General features: G+C 44.3%; 1 protein-coding gene across 2 annotated transcripts; it reads left to right on the top strand.

Moving 5' to 3' along the window:
* Positions 1 to 3,166: 3,166 nt before the first annotated feature.
* Positions 3,167 to 15,159, top strand: LOC139159812 (zinc finger protein 397-like). Of its 2 annotated transcripts, none has more exons than XM_070737211.1 (4): positions 3,167 to 3,259; positions 6,595 to 7,538; positions 8,518 to 8,614; positions 11,728 to 15,159. In XM_070737211.1, exons 2-4 carry the CDS (start codon positions 6,723 to 6,725, stop codon positions 12,990 to 12,992), a joined length of 2,178 nt encoding a protein of 725 aa, XP_070593312.1. In that variant the 5' UTR covers positions 3,167 to 3,259; positions 6,595 to 6,722; the 3' UTR covers positions 12,993 to 15,159. The 2 variants fall into 2 exon arrangements, with proteins under 2 accessions (XP_070593312.1, XP_070593314.1); XM_070737213.1 differs by having other exon boundaries at positions 3,176 to 3,259; positions 11,746 to 15,159.
* The last annotated feature ends 5,155 nt before the right edge of the window (positions 15,160 to 20,314 follow it).

Below are 20,314 nucleotides of genomic sequence, written 5' to 3'. Positions count from 1 at the left end.
AACACTTTTCAAAGGTAGCCCCATGTATAGAGCGTTACAATCGTCGAACCTCGAGGTGATGAGGGCATGAGTGACTGTGAGCAGTGACTCCCGGTCCAGATAGGGCTGCAACTGGTGCACCAGGTGAACCTGGGCAAACGCCCCCTTCGCCACAGCTGAAAGATGTTTCTCTAATGTGAGCTGTGGATCGAGGAGGACGCCCAAGTTGCGGACTCTCTCTGAGGGGGTCAATGATTCCCCCCTCCCAGGGTTATGGATGGACAGATGGAATTGTCCCTGGGAGGCAAAACCCACAGCCACTCCGTCTTATCAGGGTTGAGTTTGAGTCTGTTGACACCCATCCAGCCTCCAGACACCTGCACATCACTTCCACTTCCATAGCAAATTCTTCCTCTGCTTCCACCCAGGTGCGTGGCATAGGATGTCCTTGAATCACTTGAAAGAATGCTTTGTGGCTTCGTCAAGCCATTAATTTCTTACCAACTTCTGCACCGGCTTGACAAACAACTTGTTTGAATTCAACAACAACAACCCGATCTCTATCTAACGAGGAAGTTCTTTACAACAGGGGTAGGGGGAGGCTTTGACACGCAAAGCCCTCTCTTCACCCCTTCCCTGGGGTCTGAAGAAAGCTAGCCACAATCTGATTATCCATCTGGCTCCGTGTCTGTGTCAGCAAGGACTGGAGCACAGACTATTAGTGCTTCTCCTTGGGGCTCTATAATTTCATGTGGAGCAGGAATTTTAAAATGACGCTATCTATTCCATATAAAGAGAATACAAGTGATACCTTGTCTTACAAACTTAGTTGGTTCCGGGACGAGGTTCTTAAGGTGAAAAGTTTGTAAGACGAAACAATGTTTCCCATAGGAATCAATGGAAAAGCGATTAATGCGTGCAAGCCCAAAATTCACCCCTTTTGCCAGCCGAAGCGCCCGTTTTTGCGCTGCTGGGATTCCCCTGAGGCTCCCCTCCATGGGAAACCCCACTTCCGGACTTCCGTGTTTTTGTGATGCTGCAGGGGAATCCCAGCAGGGGAATCACAGCAGCGCAAAAAACGAGCACTTCGCTGGCAACGGAGGTCCGGAGGTGGGGTTTCCCAGCAAAGGGAGCATCCGTGAAATCACAGCATCACAAAAACACCGAATTCCTCAAAACCCCACCTCCGGACCTTTGCATTTTTGCGATGCTGCGATTTCATTGAGGCTCCCCTCGCTGGGAAACCCCACCTCCGGACTTCCGTTGCCAGCGAAGTGCCCGCTTTTGCACTGCTGGGATTCCCCTGCAGCATCACAAAAACACGGAAGCCCGAAGGTGGGGTTTCCCATGGAGGGGAGCCTCAGGAGAATCCCAGCAGCGCAAAAACGGGTGCTTCACGGCGGCGGTGGGTTTGTAAGGTGAAAATAGTTTGTAAGAAGAGGCAAAAAAATCTTAAACCCCAGGTTTGTATCTCAAAAAGTTTGTATGATGAGGCGTTTGTAAGGGGAGGTATCACTGTATAGTCAAAATGTTCTATAGGTGGCACATCACCCCCAAAAAACTAGCGAAAGTAAATAAAACATTGTCTCCTACTTGTTGGAAATGTCAAAAAGAACAAGGCACTTATTTCCATCTTTGGTGGCAATGTAAAAAATCGCAGGTTTATTGGAAAAAAATTGGAATTTGGCTAGATGAAATCCTTAATCTCAAATTAGATAAAACACCAAGATGCTTCCTTTTAGGCATTTTAAGACAGAAACTGGGAAAAAAATCATACTTACCTATTATATTCATATTACTACAGCAGCCAGATTAGAATTTGCGCAATGGTGGAAAAATGAAGATATACCTCAAGATGGGTTAATAATATAAAAAAAATAGAAGTTGTGCAGAAATGACTAAATTAACTCTGGAACTTAGAAATAATGAAGAATCTACGTTTTATAAATGCTGGGACCCCTTTTACCGCTGGTTGGAAAAAAGAAAAATCCGACCAATAACTGCTTAAAACATATTACACACCAAAGTGTATATAACAGTCTGGTGTTTAAATTGCTTTAGTAAAGGATTGAAATATGGTATAGATAAGAATTAAGCCTATCCTATTAAAAACCAAACCTCTGCTATGTTATACTCAACTTTACTTCTTATTTACATGTAATGTAATTTTTAGTAATAATGTAACAGACTATAGAGAATATTTAGAGCACAAATTTTTGATACAGATCTGTTGTTCACCTGCCCGACTTTTATTATTTGTTCGTTATTATTGTATACTGTTCATTGCACAATCCAAGGATGTTTGTCTTTTCCTTTTTTTTCTTTTTTTGTTCCATAATTTATTTTCTTTTTTTTTGTCTAATATTATATTGTTATTGTGTTTATTGTATATATTCTTGTAAATAAAACTATTTTAAATATATATAAGTTGAATCTCTCATTGGTCAGCTTCCATCCATTTATTTGCCTGGGATAAACATATATCCATCCTAAGATAAAATACAGGAAATAGTATAAGGGCAGACTAGATGGACCATGAGGTCTTTTTCTGCCGTCAGTCTTCTATGTTTCTATGTTTGTTGTCTAGTCCTCTGGTGCTTTGGAAAACAGCCTGACCCCCTCCTCTCTGTGGCAGCCCCTCAGGTGCCTCCCCTGGTCCTTCTCTTTGCTAGACCAGCCATGCCCAGTAACCTCTCTTTGTATGTTATAGTTTCCAGTCCCCTTATCATCCTGGTTGCTCTCTTCTGCGCTTTCTGTAGAGTTTCAATGTCTTTTTTTGTAATGTGGTGACCAAAACTGACTGCGGTACTCTATGTGTGGTCTAACTAAGGCTGCATAGAGTGGTATTAGTACCTCCCTAGTCCTAGATCAGGGGTGAGCAAAGTTGGCTTTCCTGTGATATGTGGACTTCAATTCCCAGAATTCCTGAGCTAGCATGATTGGCTCAGGAATTCTGGGAGTTGAAGTCCAAAAGTCATAGAAGAGCCAACTTTGCCCATCCCTGTCCCAGATTGTGTTTTTCTGCCCTGTAATCCCTTCCCTTGTTGAAGACAAGCGCAGGCTGTTTGGGGGATAAGTCTGTATTTACGGGGGTTTAAACATTGATGGGGTTAAAACCTTCGAGACGCGTCTGGAAGGCGTGTCCTAGAGCGGCAGCAAAGGTCAAAGTCCGGCTTATAGGGAGGGAGGGGGGAATGGAACACGAAAGAAGGAACATGGAGGTTCCTTCCGGTTGGAATGCTCAGCCGCTGCACGGCAAGAGATGAATGGAGGCCGCGTGGTAAGTGTGGGAAAAACGGTGGCCGGGAGAAAACGGTGGTGGGCTGCAAGGCGCAGAAGCAGCGGGGGGCGCCCGTCAGTGCTGCCTTTGTGAAGCCCTGCGCTCTCTCCCCTTCGCTTTCCGATAAGCACCAGCCCCATCTCCCCCCTCCCCTATCTTCCCTGAGCTTTATGGTCTCTTTTTTTTTAACCGTGAGCAAACTTTCCCACTTTAAAAATGGGTGTTCGCTTGCTTGCTCTCAAAAGAAGGTACATATGCACGTGTGTGTGGGTATACACTCATATACATGAGCATCCTCCACATACCCATACATCATATGCACACATATATGCATCATATACACACATATATGCATCATATACATATGCATCCTGCACTTACACGTACATCATATACATATTTATTTATTTATTATTTATTATTTAGATTTGTATGCCGCCCCTCTCCGCGAACTCGGGGCGGCTCACAACAAAAAATATAAACAATCGTACAAATCCAAATAAATTCAATAAATTTAAGTATTTAAAATAGTTTTAAAAAGAACCCCACTATATTAACAAGCACACACACAAACATACCATACATAAATTGTACGTGGCCAGGGGAGGTGTTTCAGTTCCCCCATGCCTGACGACAAAGGTGGGTTTTAAGAGCTTTACGGAAGGCAGGGAGAGTAGGGGCAGTTCTAATCTCCGGGGGAAGTTGGTTCCAGAGGGCCGGGGCCACCACAGAGAAGGCTCTTCCCCTGGGGCCCGCCAACCGACATTGTTTAGTTGACATATACATCATACATAGAGCCTCGGTGGTGCAGTGGTTAGAGTGCAGTCCTGCAAGCTTCTTCTGCAGATCACCAGCTGCCAGCAGTTGGGCAGATTGAATCTCAGTAGGCTCAAGGTTGACTCAGCCTTCCATTGTTCCAAGGTCAGTAAAATGAGGAGCTAGATTGTAGGGAGCCATATATGCTGACTCTCTGTATAGAGAGGGCTATAAAGCACTGTGAAGCAGTATATAAGTCTAAATGCTATTGCTCTCATATACATATACATTATATACATGTTGTGGTTGGCTCTGGCCCAGCTCCTGCCCCAGGGAATGGGGAGGTGGATGCAGGGGAAACTTCAACATGTCATAGGCCTGTGTTATTGCCGACAGAGTCAGTTCAGAGTTTAATTTCCTCGGACGAAGGTGGGAGTCACTCGGCAGAGGAGGGCTTGGCACACAGCCAAGGCAGTCAATCTTCCTTATCTTCTATAGCTTCAGATGGCAAGCACAGAATTATGCATAGAAGAAACCAAGTAAGAACATATTACAGGAAATAAGGGAGGCCACCTGTGTTTGGGTGGGGCTCCAGTAATTAGGGCTGCTGCTATAAAGAGCAGCATGTGGGTTGTTTGGCCATTGGGGAAGAATATCTGTTGCAGTTTCGTCAGGAATCTTGTCCTTTTACTATTTCCTGTATTTTATCTTAGGATGAATATATGTTTCTCCCAGGCATGTTTAAATTCAGTTACTGTGGATTTACCAACCACGTCTGCTGGAAGTTTGTCCCAAGGATCTACTACTCTTTCAGTAAAATAATATTTTCTCATGTTGTTTTGATCTTTCCTCCAACTAACCTTGGATTGTGCCCCCTTGTTCTTGTGTTCACTTTTCTATTAAAAACACTTCCCTCCTGAACCTTATTTAACCCTTTAACACATTTAAATGTTCATGTCACCCCTTTTCCTTCTGTCCTCCAGACTATACAGATTGAGTTCATTAAGTCTTTCCTGATACGTTTTATGCTTAAGACCTTCCACCATTCTTGTAGCCCGTCTTTGGACCCGTTCAATTTTATCAATATATTTTTGTAGGTGAGGTCTCCAGAACTGAACACAGTATTCCAAATGTGGTCTCACCAACACTCTATATAGCGGGATCACAATCTCCTTCCATGAATATATCTTCTCTTTTATGTACACTGAGTCTGCGGAGAGGGGCAGCATAAAAATCAAAGAAAGAGAGAGAGAGAGAAAGAAAGAAAGAAAGAAAGAAAGAAAGAAAGATATATATGACGGTCTTGGTATATTCGGGATTCAGAAATTTCAGAAGTTTCGACGAGGTCCTACTCGTCATTTTCAGGCTGGTGCTTCTGTCCTTGTTCTAGGGCGAACACAACGAGACCTGAGCTGCCTTCCTTCTATAAATACTGGTGGCTGGGTGTGGTTTGATGGCTCAGCAATTGCCTGCTGTGTAGAAACTTCCTGGTGAGTCAGTGGGGTAACACCTGGGGTGCTTGATGTAACTGAGGTATGCTGATTAGTTAATGATTGTGGATTAGGGGTGATATCCTGAGTAGTTGGAGCTTGCAGGCTACTTGGTTGTTTTGCTATGTGTGTTCTGAGTCTGGTTTCAGTTTCAATGGCTGGGACACATTTGTTAATGAGGTCTGGTAGGCGGGAGATATCATCCCGCTTGTTCATATTTTGGGGATGTTTTTCTACCTCGATGGCTTCCATGATTATTCTTTTGCTGTAGTGTTCTGTTTTGGAAATTAATTTAGTACTGTCAAAATATGTATGTATGTAGGTATGTATGTATGTATGTGTGTATGTATGTATGTATGTATGTATGTATGTATGTATGCAAATAAGGAGCTGTGATGTTCCTTCAATACACCAGGGTGATTCGACAGAAAAATATGTAACCCTTCCCTGGTGCAGAGCTGAAGGGATTGGATACTGTAGCCTAGAGGATAATTCTCTGCCTTACAAGGCAAAGGTTGCAGGTTCAAGTCCCAGTGGGTATGGCTAGCTGATGAGGCCAAAATAAGGCCAAAATAGATTTATCCTAGTCTCCCTTAATTTTCAAATTCAGCAAAAAAACATGTGACACATACGGATAGAATTGTTGGCTATCAATAAAATTAACTGCCTTGGAAATGGCCCTGGGTTGGGCCGAGAGACAAATAAGGAGCTGTGATGTTCCTTCAATACACCAGGGTCATTCAACACAAAAATATGAAACCCTTCCCTGGTGTAGAGCTGAAGGGATTGGATACTGTAGCCTAGAGGATAATTCTCTGCCTTACAAGGCAAAGGTTGCAGGTTCAAGTCCCAGTGGGTATGGCTAGCTGATGAGGCCAAAATAAGGCCGAAATAGATCTATCCTAGTCTCCCTTAATTTTCAAATTCAGCCAAAAAAACCCCACATGTGACATATATATATTATACATACATACACCAAAACAAATTCCTTCTGTGTCCAATCACCCTTAGCCAATAAAATTCTATCCTATTCCATCATTTCCTTCTCTTTCTAACTTCTATTTCTTCCTCCCTCTTCCCTCTTTTCAGAAAGGAGCTCCTTGGCATCGGGCCGTGCCCTTACCTCTCATTGCTTGTCACCTTGCAAATTTCCTGTAACCCCGAAAGGCAAACTGGGAAGGTAAGGCTGATGGTTGGCCATTGACTTTGTGCAGGCCATGGCGATGGAAGAGGGAGCCCTATTGGATTTGGGCCCCACAATCCAGGCCAGGCCAAAGCCAGAGGTGACTTTGGATGAAGAAGTGGAGGAGCAAGAAGAAGTGCCAGCTGTGGAGGAGATGGCGGGATGGGAGGAGGAGGAGGTGGAGACTACAGTTGCCATTGCAGAAACGAAGGGGAGGGAACGTTCCGGAAGGACCCGGGCTTTTCTAACAAGCTCCCCAAGAGACTTATGTAAAGACCTGGGGGTTCCCATCTCTGAGGAGAGCCGGTGGAAATACCTCCTTAAGGCAGTGGAGGCTCCCGGACTCGGCTGCTCAAGCTTACAAGAACTGAGCTCCTCTCTCCACAAGGCTCCCGTGATACTTCCAGGCTCCGCCAAGGTGAAGGCCGAAGGCGCCCAGTGCACGGAGGAAAGGGAGACACAAACCCAGCCCGATTTCGGTGGGGAATCCCAAGAGACCCACCGGAACCTGAAACCCTCCGAGCCGCCGAAAGAAGAGCTTCCAGAGGCGGACACTGTCGTTTCGGAGATTCAGCGCCAGCACTTCCGCCAATTCGGCTACCGGGAGGCCGCAGGTCCCCGCGAGGCCTGCGGCCGCCTCTGGTTCCTCTGCTGCCGTTGGCTGAAGCCGGAGAGGCACACCAAGGAGCAGATCCTGGAGCTGCTGATCTTGGAGCAGTTCCTGGCCATCCTGCCCCCCGAACTCCAGAGGTGGGTGGTGGAGGGTTGCCCCCAAACCTGTGCCCAAGCAGTGGCTCTGGCCGAGGGCTTCCGGCAGAAGGAACGGGGACCTGAGGCGTTGAATGAGCAGGTGAGAAGGGCTACATTCAGCACAAAGCCGAGTCCTGGTCCCACAGTGAATTCCTCTCCCGCAAAGTCTTTCCTCTCCCAAAATAGTTCACAATTACTGACCTTGATCAGGCTTGGAGAGTGGCCAGGCTGCTATCTTTCAGATACCGCAATACTTGGCAAGAATGCAGGAATTAACTAATTGTCTCCTGCAAACAATTCGCTCCTCCAAGTAGGATGCTTGGCTGCATAGCTAGAGGTATAACAAACAAACTTTTTTACTGAAAGAGTAGTAGATCCTTGGAACAAACTTCCAGCAGACATGGTTGGTAAATCCACAGTAACTGAATTTAAACATGCCTGGGATAAACATATATCCATCCTAAGATAAAATACAGAAAATAGTATAAGGGCAGACTAGATGGACCATGAGGTCTTTTTCTGCCGTCAATCTTCTATATTTCTATGTTTCTTTTTATTCTCTCTGGGAAGCCTCCTGAAGCCCCGGAGTGCAAAAAAAAAAACATAACAGGCAAACCGGAAGTCCGTTTTCCCAAACTTCCGGTTTGCCCATTGTGCTGTTTTTCGCACTCCGAGGCTGTAGGGCAAAATGGCCTTCCCCACGGCTGAAAAATCAGTTGGCTGACACAGGGCAACGCCTTGTGGCACGCGTACCATAGGTTCACCAGCACTGAGATAGTGAAAGGTCTGCTCTTTCGATTTTGGAAAAAGGGATGTGAATACACACAGTCCTCAACTTACAACAATTTGTTTAGGGACTGAAATTAATTCTCACCCTTAGGAAATTTCTCCCTAGTTCTAGGTTGCTTCTCAACTTGGTTAGTTTCCATCCATTTTTTTCTGTCTTGCCTTTTGATGCTTTGGAAAATAGTTTGGTACAGATCTGCTTATTGCAGGCTCTGTGATAGTGGAGGAGGGGGCTTCCCACCCGACAAGGTCTCTCTGCTTCTATGATCTTAGCACTTTCTGTTCTGTTTCAGGTGTCTGGGAAAGAGCCAGCCCTGGATTTTTCTGGGTCTGAGCAAGAGTCCTCGGATTGTCAACAGAGAGATGACAACGGAGTTTCCACCCTCCATGGTAAGTTATTTGATGGGAAGTTTCATCTTTTTCAGTGGCAACCAACTGGAACCAACTCCCCCCGGAGATTAGAATTGCCCCCACCCTCCTTGCCTTTCGTAAGCTCCTTAAAACCCACCTCTGCCGTCAGGCATGGGGGAACTGAGATATTCTTTCCACCTAGGCATTTACAATTTATGCATGGTATGTTTGTTTGTATGTATGTTTGGTTTTACAAATAAGGGTTTTTTAGCTGTTTTAGTATTGGATTTACATGCTGTTTTTTATTACTGTTGTTAGCCGCCCCGAGTCTATGGAGAGGGGAGGCATACAAATCCAATCAATCAATCAATCAATCAATCAATCAATATATGATATGATATATGATATGATTTTATTTTATTTTATTTTATTGATTTTATTGATTTAAATTAATTTTATTTATTAGTATTGGAAGGCACCTGGTAGGTTGATAGGGTGAACATATCTATTCTTTTTTTAAAAAAGTAGTTTTTATTCGGTTTTAGGAACAAAAAAAGAAAGCATAGTGCAACAAAGACATCAAACTTAAGGACATATTTACAATTACATTTCTGTTTCTTTAGTTTCCCCAGGTTTTTTTTTTTTTACAATTATCCTATTCCTTTCTTTTCATCAATCCAATTATAGAATTTACCCCACATGGTATAGTATTCTTTTTCCTGTTCGTTCTGTTACTCTAGTGCAGTGTTTCCCAACCTTGGCAACTTGAAGATATCTGGACTTCAACTCCCAGAATTCCCCAGCCAGAATTCTCTGGCTGGGGAATTCTGGAAGTTGAAGTCCAAATATCTTCAAGTTGCCAAGGTTGGGAAACACTGCTCTAGTGTAAGTTTGCTCCATTTTGCACATGCTAATATTTTCCTAATTATCACATTGTCAGTTGGTATTGTTTTCTTTTTTCCCAATTTTGAGCAAAAAACAATCGTGCCACAGTTAATATGTGAGTTATTAAATAATAGTTGGCCTTCTCATGTTGTCCTGGGTGAACATATTTATTCCATGGGGGGGCGGGGGGGCAGAAAACATGGTTTCACCTCCTCTATAAAGCTGCTCAAATATGGGCTCAGATCCCTATTTAGGCTTATTTACCAGTTTATTTATTGGAAAAAAGACTTTTTTCTTTTTAGTCCTTGTAAGGTTCCATCATAAAATTGTCTGAAGCATTCCTCAGATGAAAAAGCCACCACCTTGGGCCCAAAGAAAACATATCACACAGGCCAGGGCTCTCCAAACTTGGCAACTTTAAAGACTTGTGGACTTCAACGCCCAGAATTCAACTTGTGGCCTTCAACTCCCACAGCTGACTGGGGAATTCTGGGAGTTATTTATTTATTAATTATTTATTTTATTATTTAGATTTGTATGCCGCCCCTCTCCGCAGACTCGGGGCGGCTCACAACAAAGTGAAAAAACAATGTACAACAAATCTAAATTACTGTTTAAAAATATTTAAAAGACCCCATTTTCTAAACACATATACATACAAACATACCATTCATAAATTGTATATGCCCGGGGGAGATGTCTCAGTTCCCCCATGCCTGATGACAGAGGTGGGTCTTAAGGAGCTTACGAAAGGCAAGGAGAATAGGGGCAGTTCTAATCTCCGGGGGGAGTTGATTCCAGAGGGCCGGGGCCACCCCAGAGAAAGCTCTTCTCCTGGGGCCCACCAACCGACATTGTTTAGTTGACGGGACCCGGAGAAGGCCCACTCTGTTGAAGTCCACAAGACTTAAAGTTGCCAAGTTTGGAGAGTCTTGATATAAGTGAGGGGTGTCAAACTCAAGGCCCACAGGCCGGATTCAGTACGCGGTGCCTACCTGGAAACAGCAAATGATCGGCCCGCGGGGCCTCTGCCAGTGAAAACGGAACCATGGCAGAGGGTTGCAAGAAACTGTTGCAGCCAAAAATGGAGCTCAGGAGCCTCTTTTCGCTGACAAAGCGCCCGACCCGAGTGATGTCAAGCTGGCTATGCCTGCCCTGACCACGCCCCAAACACAATCCTGATGCAGCCCTCAATGAAATCTATTTTGACACCCCTGATATAGGTGAAGAAGCCTAGAATTCCCCAACATTGAAATATACAGTATAGCCAAAGTGAACATCTGATTTCTGGAAAGTGTTCTATCCTGGGATTTTCAGATTGAAACAAAAGGCTAAACCCCACGATTTAAGCTTTGAGTTGCAATCTTTATGGGAAAAGGCAACATATACAAGTAGGATTCAGTCTTTGAAAGTTCATGGAATAGATTTCACTGCTGCGACGTTATCAGATAAACTTCCGGGAAAGGTGCCAGCGTCAGAGCTAATTGCATTCCAGCAAGATAAAACAAGCAATGAGTCATAGGGTATTATTATTATTATTATTAATTAGATTTGTATGCCGCCCCTCTCCGTAGACTCGTTTAGCTCACCACATTCTGACAGGCAGGCAACTTTTAGCAGATGACTTTTGCAAAGCAGAAATCAGGTATTTTCGGGGAGCATTTTCTAGACCCCCAGATCTAACACAGCGTCCATGAGAGCAATATGAAACTCCATCCAGAATTACCCAGAATCCTTCCCTTTTATACCTGCTGGGGGGGAGTAGTCAGCAAACTCCTAGAGGTAAAACTACAACCTACTTCTTTTTATCGTACAAGTGTTGTTGTCTGCTTTGTAATCTCTTGAATCGAGCATCTAAGAATGGCTCATCCACACTAATGTCCCCTTTGTCCTCTGATACTTGGACCAATCCCTCATTGACATATCTGCCACCTCTGGTGGTTCCTCGGGTTCATCCAGGTCTATTTCTCCCTCACTCTCACTCTGTGATTCAGCTGGCAACACCACTGGCACAGGGTACCCAGAGGGGCCTGGCTCATCCTCTAGAACAGTGTTTCCCAACCTTGGCAACTTGGAGATATCTGGACTTCAACTCCCAGAATTCCCCAGCCAGCATTTGATATCTTCAAGTTGCCAAGGTTGGGAAACACTGCTCTAGAGATCTCAGAGGTGGACGAGGAACACTCACAACAAAAAGGGAGTTTAAAGATTGGTGAATAGTTTGGAAGCATGAAGCCAAATGTAAATGCCAGATTTCCCCCTTTCAGCTCTTATTCCTTCTCCAGGTGAATCTTTGAGGAGCGCTGATAAAGCCACCGATGTGCCAGAAGTCTCAGGAGAAAGCACCAACGAGGTAATGACGGGGAACTCGGAGCCGAAGGATTCCCAAAACGGCGAGCTGCAAGAGGTTCCCAGAATTTGGCAGGGATCTGAAGGGGAACGTCCTCCAGAGAAGAATACCGGGAAGGCCGTTCTTTGCGAAGGCATTGAGCCCATCGGAGAAAGCACAGATCCGAAGAGGGTTCGTCGGGTGAACAGCGAGGCTGCTGGAGAAGCCGACGATAACGTAGATATCATCGAATTCCAGGTGACCCACACAGGGAACAAGCCTTATAAATGTCCGGATTGTGGGAAGAGTTTTAATTACAGCACCAGTCTGGTGAGACACCAGAGAATCCATACCGGAGAAAAACCGTACAAATGTTTGGATTGCGGCAAATGTTTCTGCCAGAGCTCGGGCCTCACCATCCACCAGAGGATCCACGCAGGGGAGAAGGCCTACCATTGCTTGGATTGCGGGAAGAACTTCCGCGTGAAGTCGCACCTGATCCGGCATTCCATCATCCACAAAGGGGAAAAACCATACAAGTGTCCGGAATGCGCCGTCAGCTTCTGCGAACGATCGGAGCTTCGGATCCACCAGCGGATCCACACGGGAGAAAAACCCTACCACTGTGCTGACTGCGGGAAAAACTTTTGCCGGAAGGCGGATCTGACCCTCCACCAGAGGATCCACACCGGGGAAATGCCTTACATGTGCTTGGAATGCGGGAAAGGGTTTCGCTGGAGCTCCAACCTCATCACGCACCAGAAAACCCACAGCGGCGTGAAGCCCTTCGAATGCGCCGAGTGTGGGAAGAGTTACTACTCCAACATGAGCCTCGTCCGACATCAGCGGGTCCATACCGGGGGCACCCCATATATCTGCTCGGACTGCGGGAAAAGTTTCTGCGACAGCACCAGCCTCACCCGGCACCAGAAGATCCACACTGGAGAAAAACCCTACGCCTGCCTTGAGTGCGGGAAAAGCTTCAACCGTAACTCGAACCTCATTTCCCACCAGAGGACTCACACGGGGGCCAAGCCGTTCCTGTGTACCGACTGCGGGAAGAACTTCCGGTCGAAATCGGAACTTCACCGGCATTACACGATTCACGTGGGAGGGGGGAATGTAAAGATTTTGGCAGGGGAGGGTCCAGAGGGTCCTGCTCAGGAGGAAACAACCAACGAACTGGGAATTACGAATGGATAGAGGCAGGAGGGCAGGAGAGTGTGGCAAAGGAAAAGTGGGCCATCCAGAACAAGCTTGAGATTTTCAATAATTCTTGGGAATCATCCAGTTTGGGCGATAAAGCATTTGGTGGTGCCATCCAGCCCTTTGTAAAACTGTCAATCTTCCCTACAACTGATTTTCTTCCTCGTTTTTCTTCCTCTAAAACAGGGGTCTCCAACCTGGGCGTCTTTAAGACTTGTGGACTTCAACTCCCAGGGAATTGACGTCCACAAGTCTTAAAGTCGCCCAGGTTGGAGACCCCTACTCTAAAACAGGGGCCTTCGAACTTGGCAACTTTACAACTTTACAGATTTCAATTCGCAGAATTCCCCAGCCAGCTGCGGGCACTGAAGCCCACTAGTTGAATTCTAGGTGTTGGAAGTCCCACAAGTTGATTTGTGGGAATTGGAAGTCCTGAAGCCGCCTTTAATGGCTGGAGAATTCTGGGGATTGAAATCCACAAGTCTTAAAGTTGGCAAGTTTGGAGATTCCCTGCTCTACAATTTATTTTATGGACTATGTTTTTTTTTAAAAAAAACATGCACATTTGTTTGGGAAAACAATCTAATGTTTACATCAGGAATATTTGCTCCTTCAATATGGAATTATGAATATGATTATGCTTATTTTTATATGGTATTTTCATGGAAAGAGTTATTTTTGTCTAAGGCACTTGTGTCATTGCATAGAGACTCACTGCTGGCTGACCCTTGTTAGATTTCTTCTCTATCAAGGAGACCTGGAACAGATTTCAGATTTTTCTTACAAAGGAAGTGGGGAATATCGCTCTTAAATCGTTGGACTAAAGATTCTTTTTGTTCTGTCGGGCTCTCTGGTAGACTTCTCCCAAAAATTCACAGGTACAAATTTCAGACACACATACGTTTGAAAATTCAAAACCATGTTCTTTATAATGAAACATCACTTAAACCAAGCCCTCTTTTGGTATAGCAAAGAGCACTCGTCTCCAAACAAACTGGTAATTTGTACAAGTCCCTTATCAGTTCTGTGATACTTAGCTTGCAGCTGTGAGGCAATTCACAGTCCTTCTTTCACAAAGTGAAACACACTTTGCTCTGGTTTAGTTTCAAAGCGGGGGAAAATCAGCACACAAAAGGTCAAAGTCAGTAAAGCAGTCACGAAACACAACAATCAGATAATCCTCCACAATGGCCAAACCCACAGGCTGCTCTTTATAGCAGCCTCACTAATTACCACAGCCCCACCCAACCACAGGTGGCCTCATTTTCTTTGATAATAATCTCTCAGTTGTTGTTGCCTATGCATCGCTCTCCGCATGCGTGGCTGTATCATTAACTCTTGTTCTGAATCCAAGGAGGAGCTAGATAATTGATCTCCTTCTGAGCTGTCTGCCACACTCTCCTCCTCCCTGTCACTCATGTCTTCTTGGTCAGAGGAGCCTTCATCATCAGATTCCACCGGGGTCAAAACAGGCCTGCAGCATGTGGATGTCTCCCCCACATCCACAGTCCTTGGGGCAGGAGCTGGGCCAGAGCTAACCACAACACTTTTAATTGTCTACATTGGCTAGGGGCTTATGTGGGATACCAGGTAATCTTTCCAGGATCTGTAAATCTGGTTAATAATCCTTGAAGGTCAAGCAGGAAATACTGCATTTCCTTGCTTGGCTCTCCCTAGAGCAATATTTTTCAACTTTGATAGTTTTAAATTCAACTGGCCAGCCGTGCTATCTGGGGAATTCTAGGAATTGAAGTCCACACAAACTGTTTGAGAAATACTGCTCTAGGACCACTTATGTGATAAATCTTAAAGAGATTTGGTCTGCACATCCACAGTATATGGGACTGATAGCCCTGGCTTTCTACTTTATCCACATGATGTGATTTTTTTTCCCTGGAAGTACTTAATTAAGTTATTTAGGAAAGCCCAAAGAAGGCATTTAAAACATATGGTTTCATTTAAAACAAAGCATTTGTGGGTTTCTGTTCTTTTCTGGTGGTTCCCAACCATCTTCTGTAGCTTTCTTCTGAATACCTTTTAGAAAAAGATATTCCTTTAGCTTTGCATGGTATTTTCTCTGTTGTCACTTGCTTTTTTTCTCCCTTTTATAATTAAATGTTTCTAATAATTAATTGAGTAAAACTGATTAAAGAGCTGTTTCTGACATTGGTACTGTTATTTAAATCACATTTTCCCATCTGAACAAAGCAGCAACAGGAGATAGCAATAGCACTCAGATTTACGAGGGTCGCCCAGAAAGTAATGCACAATTTTTTTTCCCTCAGCCTACAGTAATGGTGCAAATGTGAAACTTTAGATATATATTATTTGAATTGTCAGGAGTGTGTGTGTAAATTTTGCGTTTATTCAGACTGATAGCGTAGTTGCAGCACTGTTTCGAAATGGCGTCTGTATGTGATGTACGTTACAAGCAGCGTGTCATCATTGAATTTCTCACTGCAGAGAAAGAAACTGTTGGGAACGTTCACAAACATTTGTGTACAGTTTATGGAGAATCTGCAGTCGACAGAAGTACGGTTAGTCGCTGGGCACAGGCGGCAAGTCCATTAGAAGATGGTTCTACAGAGAGGGGCGGCATACAAATCAAATAAATTAATAAAAAATAGATATCTGAGTCAGAGGATGAGGGGGACATTGAGAATCCAATCTTAGATGTTAGAGTTAGAAGAATGAGAGATAGGTACGAATATCTCTATGGATGTAAATTCAGGCATAGAATACATCTCTGTACAGTTTGTCATCACAGGCAGTATAAAAAAGGAGGCTTATGAGAAAAATATGTGGAAAAGTTTGACATTCCAATATGGAAGGCAAAGACTAACAGCAGAAAAGCTGGGATTCTGAAATCCTGGGTTTGAATGTAGCTTGTGAGTGTTCTGCCTGGCTTCTAGCCACCCAACAGCAAAGTAATAAATCAAACACACAACATGGGAGCAATAAAACAAAAAGGTTTCCTTTATATACAGAGGAATATGTATATGTATGCCTCTGGGAATCCACGAGCAATGCTAAGTTAGTCCAGAAGGTCAGAGTTACTCACTCAAGTCCACACAATACTTTTAGGCTAGTGCCATAGCAATGCTGAGTTATTAATCCAGAAGGTCAGGTCACAATTCAAAGTGTTGATTATGACCTATAAAGCCCTACATGGCATCGGACCAGAATACCTCCGGGACTGTCTTCTGCCGCACGAATCCCAGTGGCTGATTAAGTCCCACAGAGTTGGCCTTCTCCGGGTCTCGTCGACTAAGCAATGTCGTCTGGCAGGGCCCAGGGGAAGAGCCTTCTATGTGGCAGCCCCAGCCCTCTGGAATCAACTTCCCCCCCCCGTTTGTAAGTAGGCAATGGTTCTCGAGAAGAGGCAAAAAATCTTGAACACCTGGTTCTTATCTAGAAAAGTTCATAAGTAGAGGTGTTCTTAGGTAGAGGTACCATTGTATATGTTAGTCTTTTTAAAAAACACTGTATTTTTCGGAGTTTAAGACACATTCTCGGCCCCCCCCCCAATAAAAGAGGTTGAAAATGTAGGGGCATCTTTTACTCCAAATGTAGCTTTTTTGAAGCTTTCGCGGGGGCCCCCAGCTCTAACAAGGTGATAACGATCTTCCTGGCTTCCAGGCTTGCTTTCATTGCTACTCCAAAGTGTTTTTCCAGCCCTAAATCTTTGCATGCTTGTTTTCTTTGCTACTCCCTCTGAAGATTATTTTTTTCAGCTCTAACCAGGGGATAAAATAATGTGCTGAAGCTGACCAGACTAAGTATGCTAGCCTGATGAATACCTGGTAGGTAGATTTCCCCCCCTTATTTTCCTCCCCCAAAACTAGGGTGCGTCTTATACTCTGAAAAATACAGTACGTTTTTAATGCCTTTTTTGTTGCATTTTTCTTTTTCTTTTGTCCACTTTTTTAAAAAAAATCTGTTTTAACTGTTCTGAATAAACTAAAATTTGAGAAAACCTATCATGAAAAAAAAGTCACAAAGTCACATACAGTGCGATGCCTCAATGTATGACAATAGTGATGTACAATGTGAATTCCAGGCTCAGTTCCCATAATACATTGAGAGCTACCAGTATAAATGTTAAAAAAAAACCAATGAATCAGCCTAAAATGAAAATGGACAAGCTTACTAAGCAAATTTATGCCTGAATTTAGATTTCAATCCTGATCCAGTTCTCTAAAAATATTAAAACCATGGCAACAATCTTAGGGGGGAGGTCTGAATGGCATTTGAAAAGATCTATTTTGGGCTTCCCTGAAATAAATTTAGATTAGATTTTTTTCCCCAACCGGTGATCTTTGTCTGGGCAGGTTGCAAACATTTAACACTTGAAAAACTTTTGTATAGATATATATTTTATTATCATTTTTCATTACTTACAAGAAATGTACGAAGAAGTTACACTTCTTTCATTTTGGCAAAGAATGAAGAGATTTTTCTTCCCTTTTCACAGGACGGGCATGGCAACGGGAGTCTCATTTTAGTTGCATATCGTTCTTTCTTTGCTAAAAGACAAGGCGTTATAACTTGCATGGAAGTTTTTGTCCTTTTCTTGAGTACCTGTAAAAAAAACCTGCTTCTGAGTCTCCAGAAACAGCTGCCCCGTTTCTGTTCCATATAGCATTTTAGAAACACTTTATTCAAAGTAACGGACGCAAAACGGCCCTTCTTTTAAAGGGCGGGGTCTAACTTAAGTTCAGGAAAGGTAAAACGATTCTAAAGGAGAATCTATTAGACTCCAGTATGAACTGCATTTCCTACATTTCCTACACTTTTATGATATTTTTCAGTATTTCTTTGAATTTTTCTTCACGGTCGCTTCTTTCCAGCAGCCATTTTGTTATTAAACAGTCACTTCCTTCCAGTGGCCATTTTGTTTTTAAAGTCACTTCCTTCCAGCGGCCATTTTGTTATTAAACAATCACTTCCTTCCAGTGGCCATTTTGTTTTTAAACAGTCACTTCCTTCCAGTGGCCATTTTCTTAAACAGTCACTTCCTTCCAGTGGCCATGTTGTTCTTAAACAAACCTAACATTTCCATTTCAAGCATCTACTCCAAAGGCATGTCAATGTGAGCACTGCCACAATTCCTACTTTTAATGTTCCCTTCCTTTTGACCAATTCCCTCCCAATTCCCAAAATATATTCATATTTTGCTGCCTATTGATACGTTTTTTTTCTCTCTGGTTGTTGCCTGGTGGACAGTTGAAGAGTTTTGCCTTTACCAAGACATGGTCTATCTTTCCATCTCAAAATGTTTTTTTTAATACCTTGGAAATATACCCCACCCACCCACCCCGAAAAGGGTTTAGTAATGGTGCTAGTTATGTGTCCCAAATGGAAGACCTCTTTACCCATTGGTAAAGGAGGAAGGACATTTCCCTGATAAATGTCGTGTCTCAAAGTCTTCTATGTCGACTCTAATACATCGGACTGAAAACATTAGATCTCGTGGCACCTGAAAATCTACTGAGAGTCGTCAACAAAGTATATTTGTGGTGCTTCTCCTGGCCTGATCCTACCACCTCTATGTTTCCCTAGTCCTTGGAGAGGGGCGGCATACAAATCTAATAAATTAGTATTATTATTATTAATAGAAACTGAGGGAAGTCCCAGGTTTAGGCAATCTTTCCATTTTTAAAGTTCTTGAAAAACTAATCCCCTCACAGCTTGGGACAGGAATGTCTCCGTGAAGATGACCCAAACTGAATCCCTATTTTTAAAAATAACAAAAGAAAGCAGATAAAGTGACCAGAAAGACTTGGTCAACCTAACATCTAGACCAGGGGTGTCAAACGGAAGGCTCATGGGTTGAATTTGGCCAGTGGGGCCACCCTGGAAACAGCAAAAGACCATCCCGTGGTGCCTCTGCCGGCTAAAACGCAATTTGGGAGGGCTGTACTCCCAAGCTCCATTTTCATTAGTGGAGGGCTATTGTAAGGCCACTAGGGGGCTGCTCCAAGAGAAAGCCCATGATTGGCTGATCCAGGTGGCAGCTGAATATAAAAGGGAGCTGTCAAACGGTGAAAGCCTGAGTTTAGTCAGACCATGTAGTTCGCAATTGTTCAGAGCAGTATTGAGTTGCTACCGGTATAGATGAAGACGACGCAACGGTAGTGAAAGTTGCCCTGTGCGTGCAGTTTCTGTTCTCTTGTGGGTGCATGCACAAAATCTTGTGAGGGTAGGTACACACACGCGGGTTTTCGGCAATGCGCATGCACAGAAGGAAAAAATATTGCAGAAATCTCTCACGCGCACATCCCCTCACAAGATTTTTCTTTCTGTTCATGTGCAAAAGCAGAAACATGCTGGGACGTTCACGCCGCACACAGGACAACAGAAGCTGCATGTGCAGCACATGGGTAGCAGAGGTAATGAGAATCCGCCCCTGTGTCAGAGTTACTGAGTTATTAAAGTTATGTTGGAACAGCCTTGGAGTCTGTGGAAGTGATGTGCCGGGGCCTGGAGGCTGTTGGGGCCTGGATGGGTGTCAACAAACTCAAACTCAACCCAGACAAGAGGGAGTGGCTGTGGGTCCTGCCTCCCAAGGACAATTCCATCTGTCCGTCCATTACCCTGGGGGGAGAATCATTGACCCCCTCAGAGAGGGTTCGCAACTTGGGCGTCCTCCTCGATCCACAGCTCACATTAGAGAAACACCTTTCAGCTGTGGCGAGGGGGGCGTTCGCCCAGGTTCACCTGGTGCACCAGTTGCGGCCCTATTTGGACCGGGAGTCACTACTCACAGTCACTCATGCCCTCATCACCTCGAGGCTTGACTACTGTAACGCTCTCTACATGGGGCTACCTTTGAAAAGTGTTTGGAAACTTCAGATCGTGCAGAACGCGGCTGTGAGAGCAATCATGGGCTTCCTTAAGTATGCCCATGTTACACCAACACTCAGCAGTCTGCATTGGTTGCCGATCAGTTTCCGGTCACAATTCAAAGTGTTGGTTATGACCTATAAAGCCCTTCATGGCACCGGACCAGAATATCTCCGGGACCGCCTTCTGCTGCACGAATCCCAGTGACCGGTTAGGTCCCACAGAGTGGGCCTTCTTGGGGCCCCGTCGACTAAACAATGTCATCTGGCGGGACCCAGGGGAAGAGCCTTCTCTGTGGTGGCTCCGACCCTCTGGAACCAGCTCCCCCCTGAGATTAGGATTGCCCCCACCCTTCTTGCCTTTCGTAAACTCCTTAAAACCCACCTCTGCTGTCAGGCATGGGGGAATTGAAACATCTCCTCCTTGCCCATGTTGTTTTGGTGTATGATTGATTGTGTGCTTGTTTATATATA

Source organism: Erythrolamprus reginae, chromosome 2, assembly GCF_031021105.1.
Source record: "Erythrolamprus reginae isolate rEryReg1 chromosome 2, rEryReg1.hap1, whole genome shotgun sequence".
Lineage (NCBI taxonomy): Eukaryota > Metazoa > Chordata > Lepidosauria > Squamata > Dipsadidae > Erythrolamprus > Erythrolamprus reginae.
This window is presented reverse-complemented; position numbering and strand designations above follow the sequence as displayed.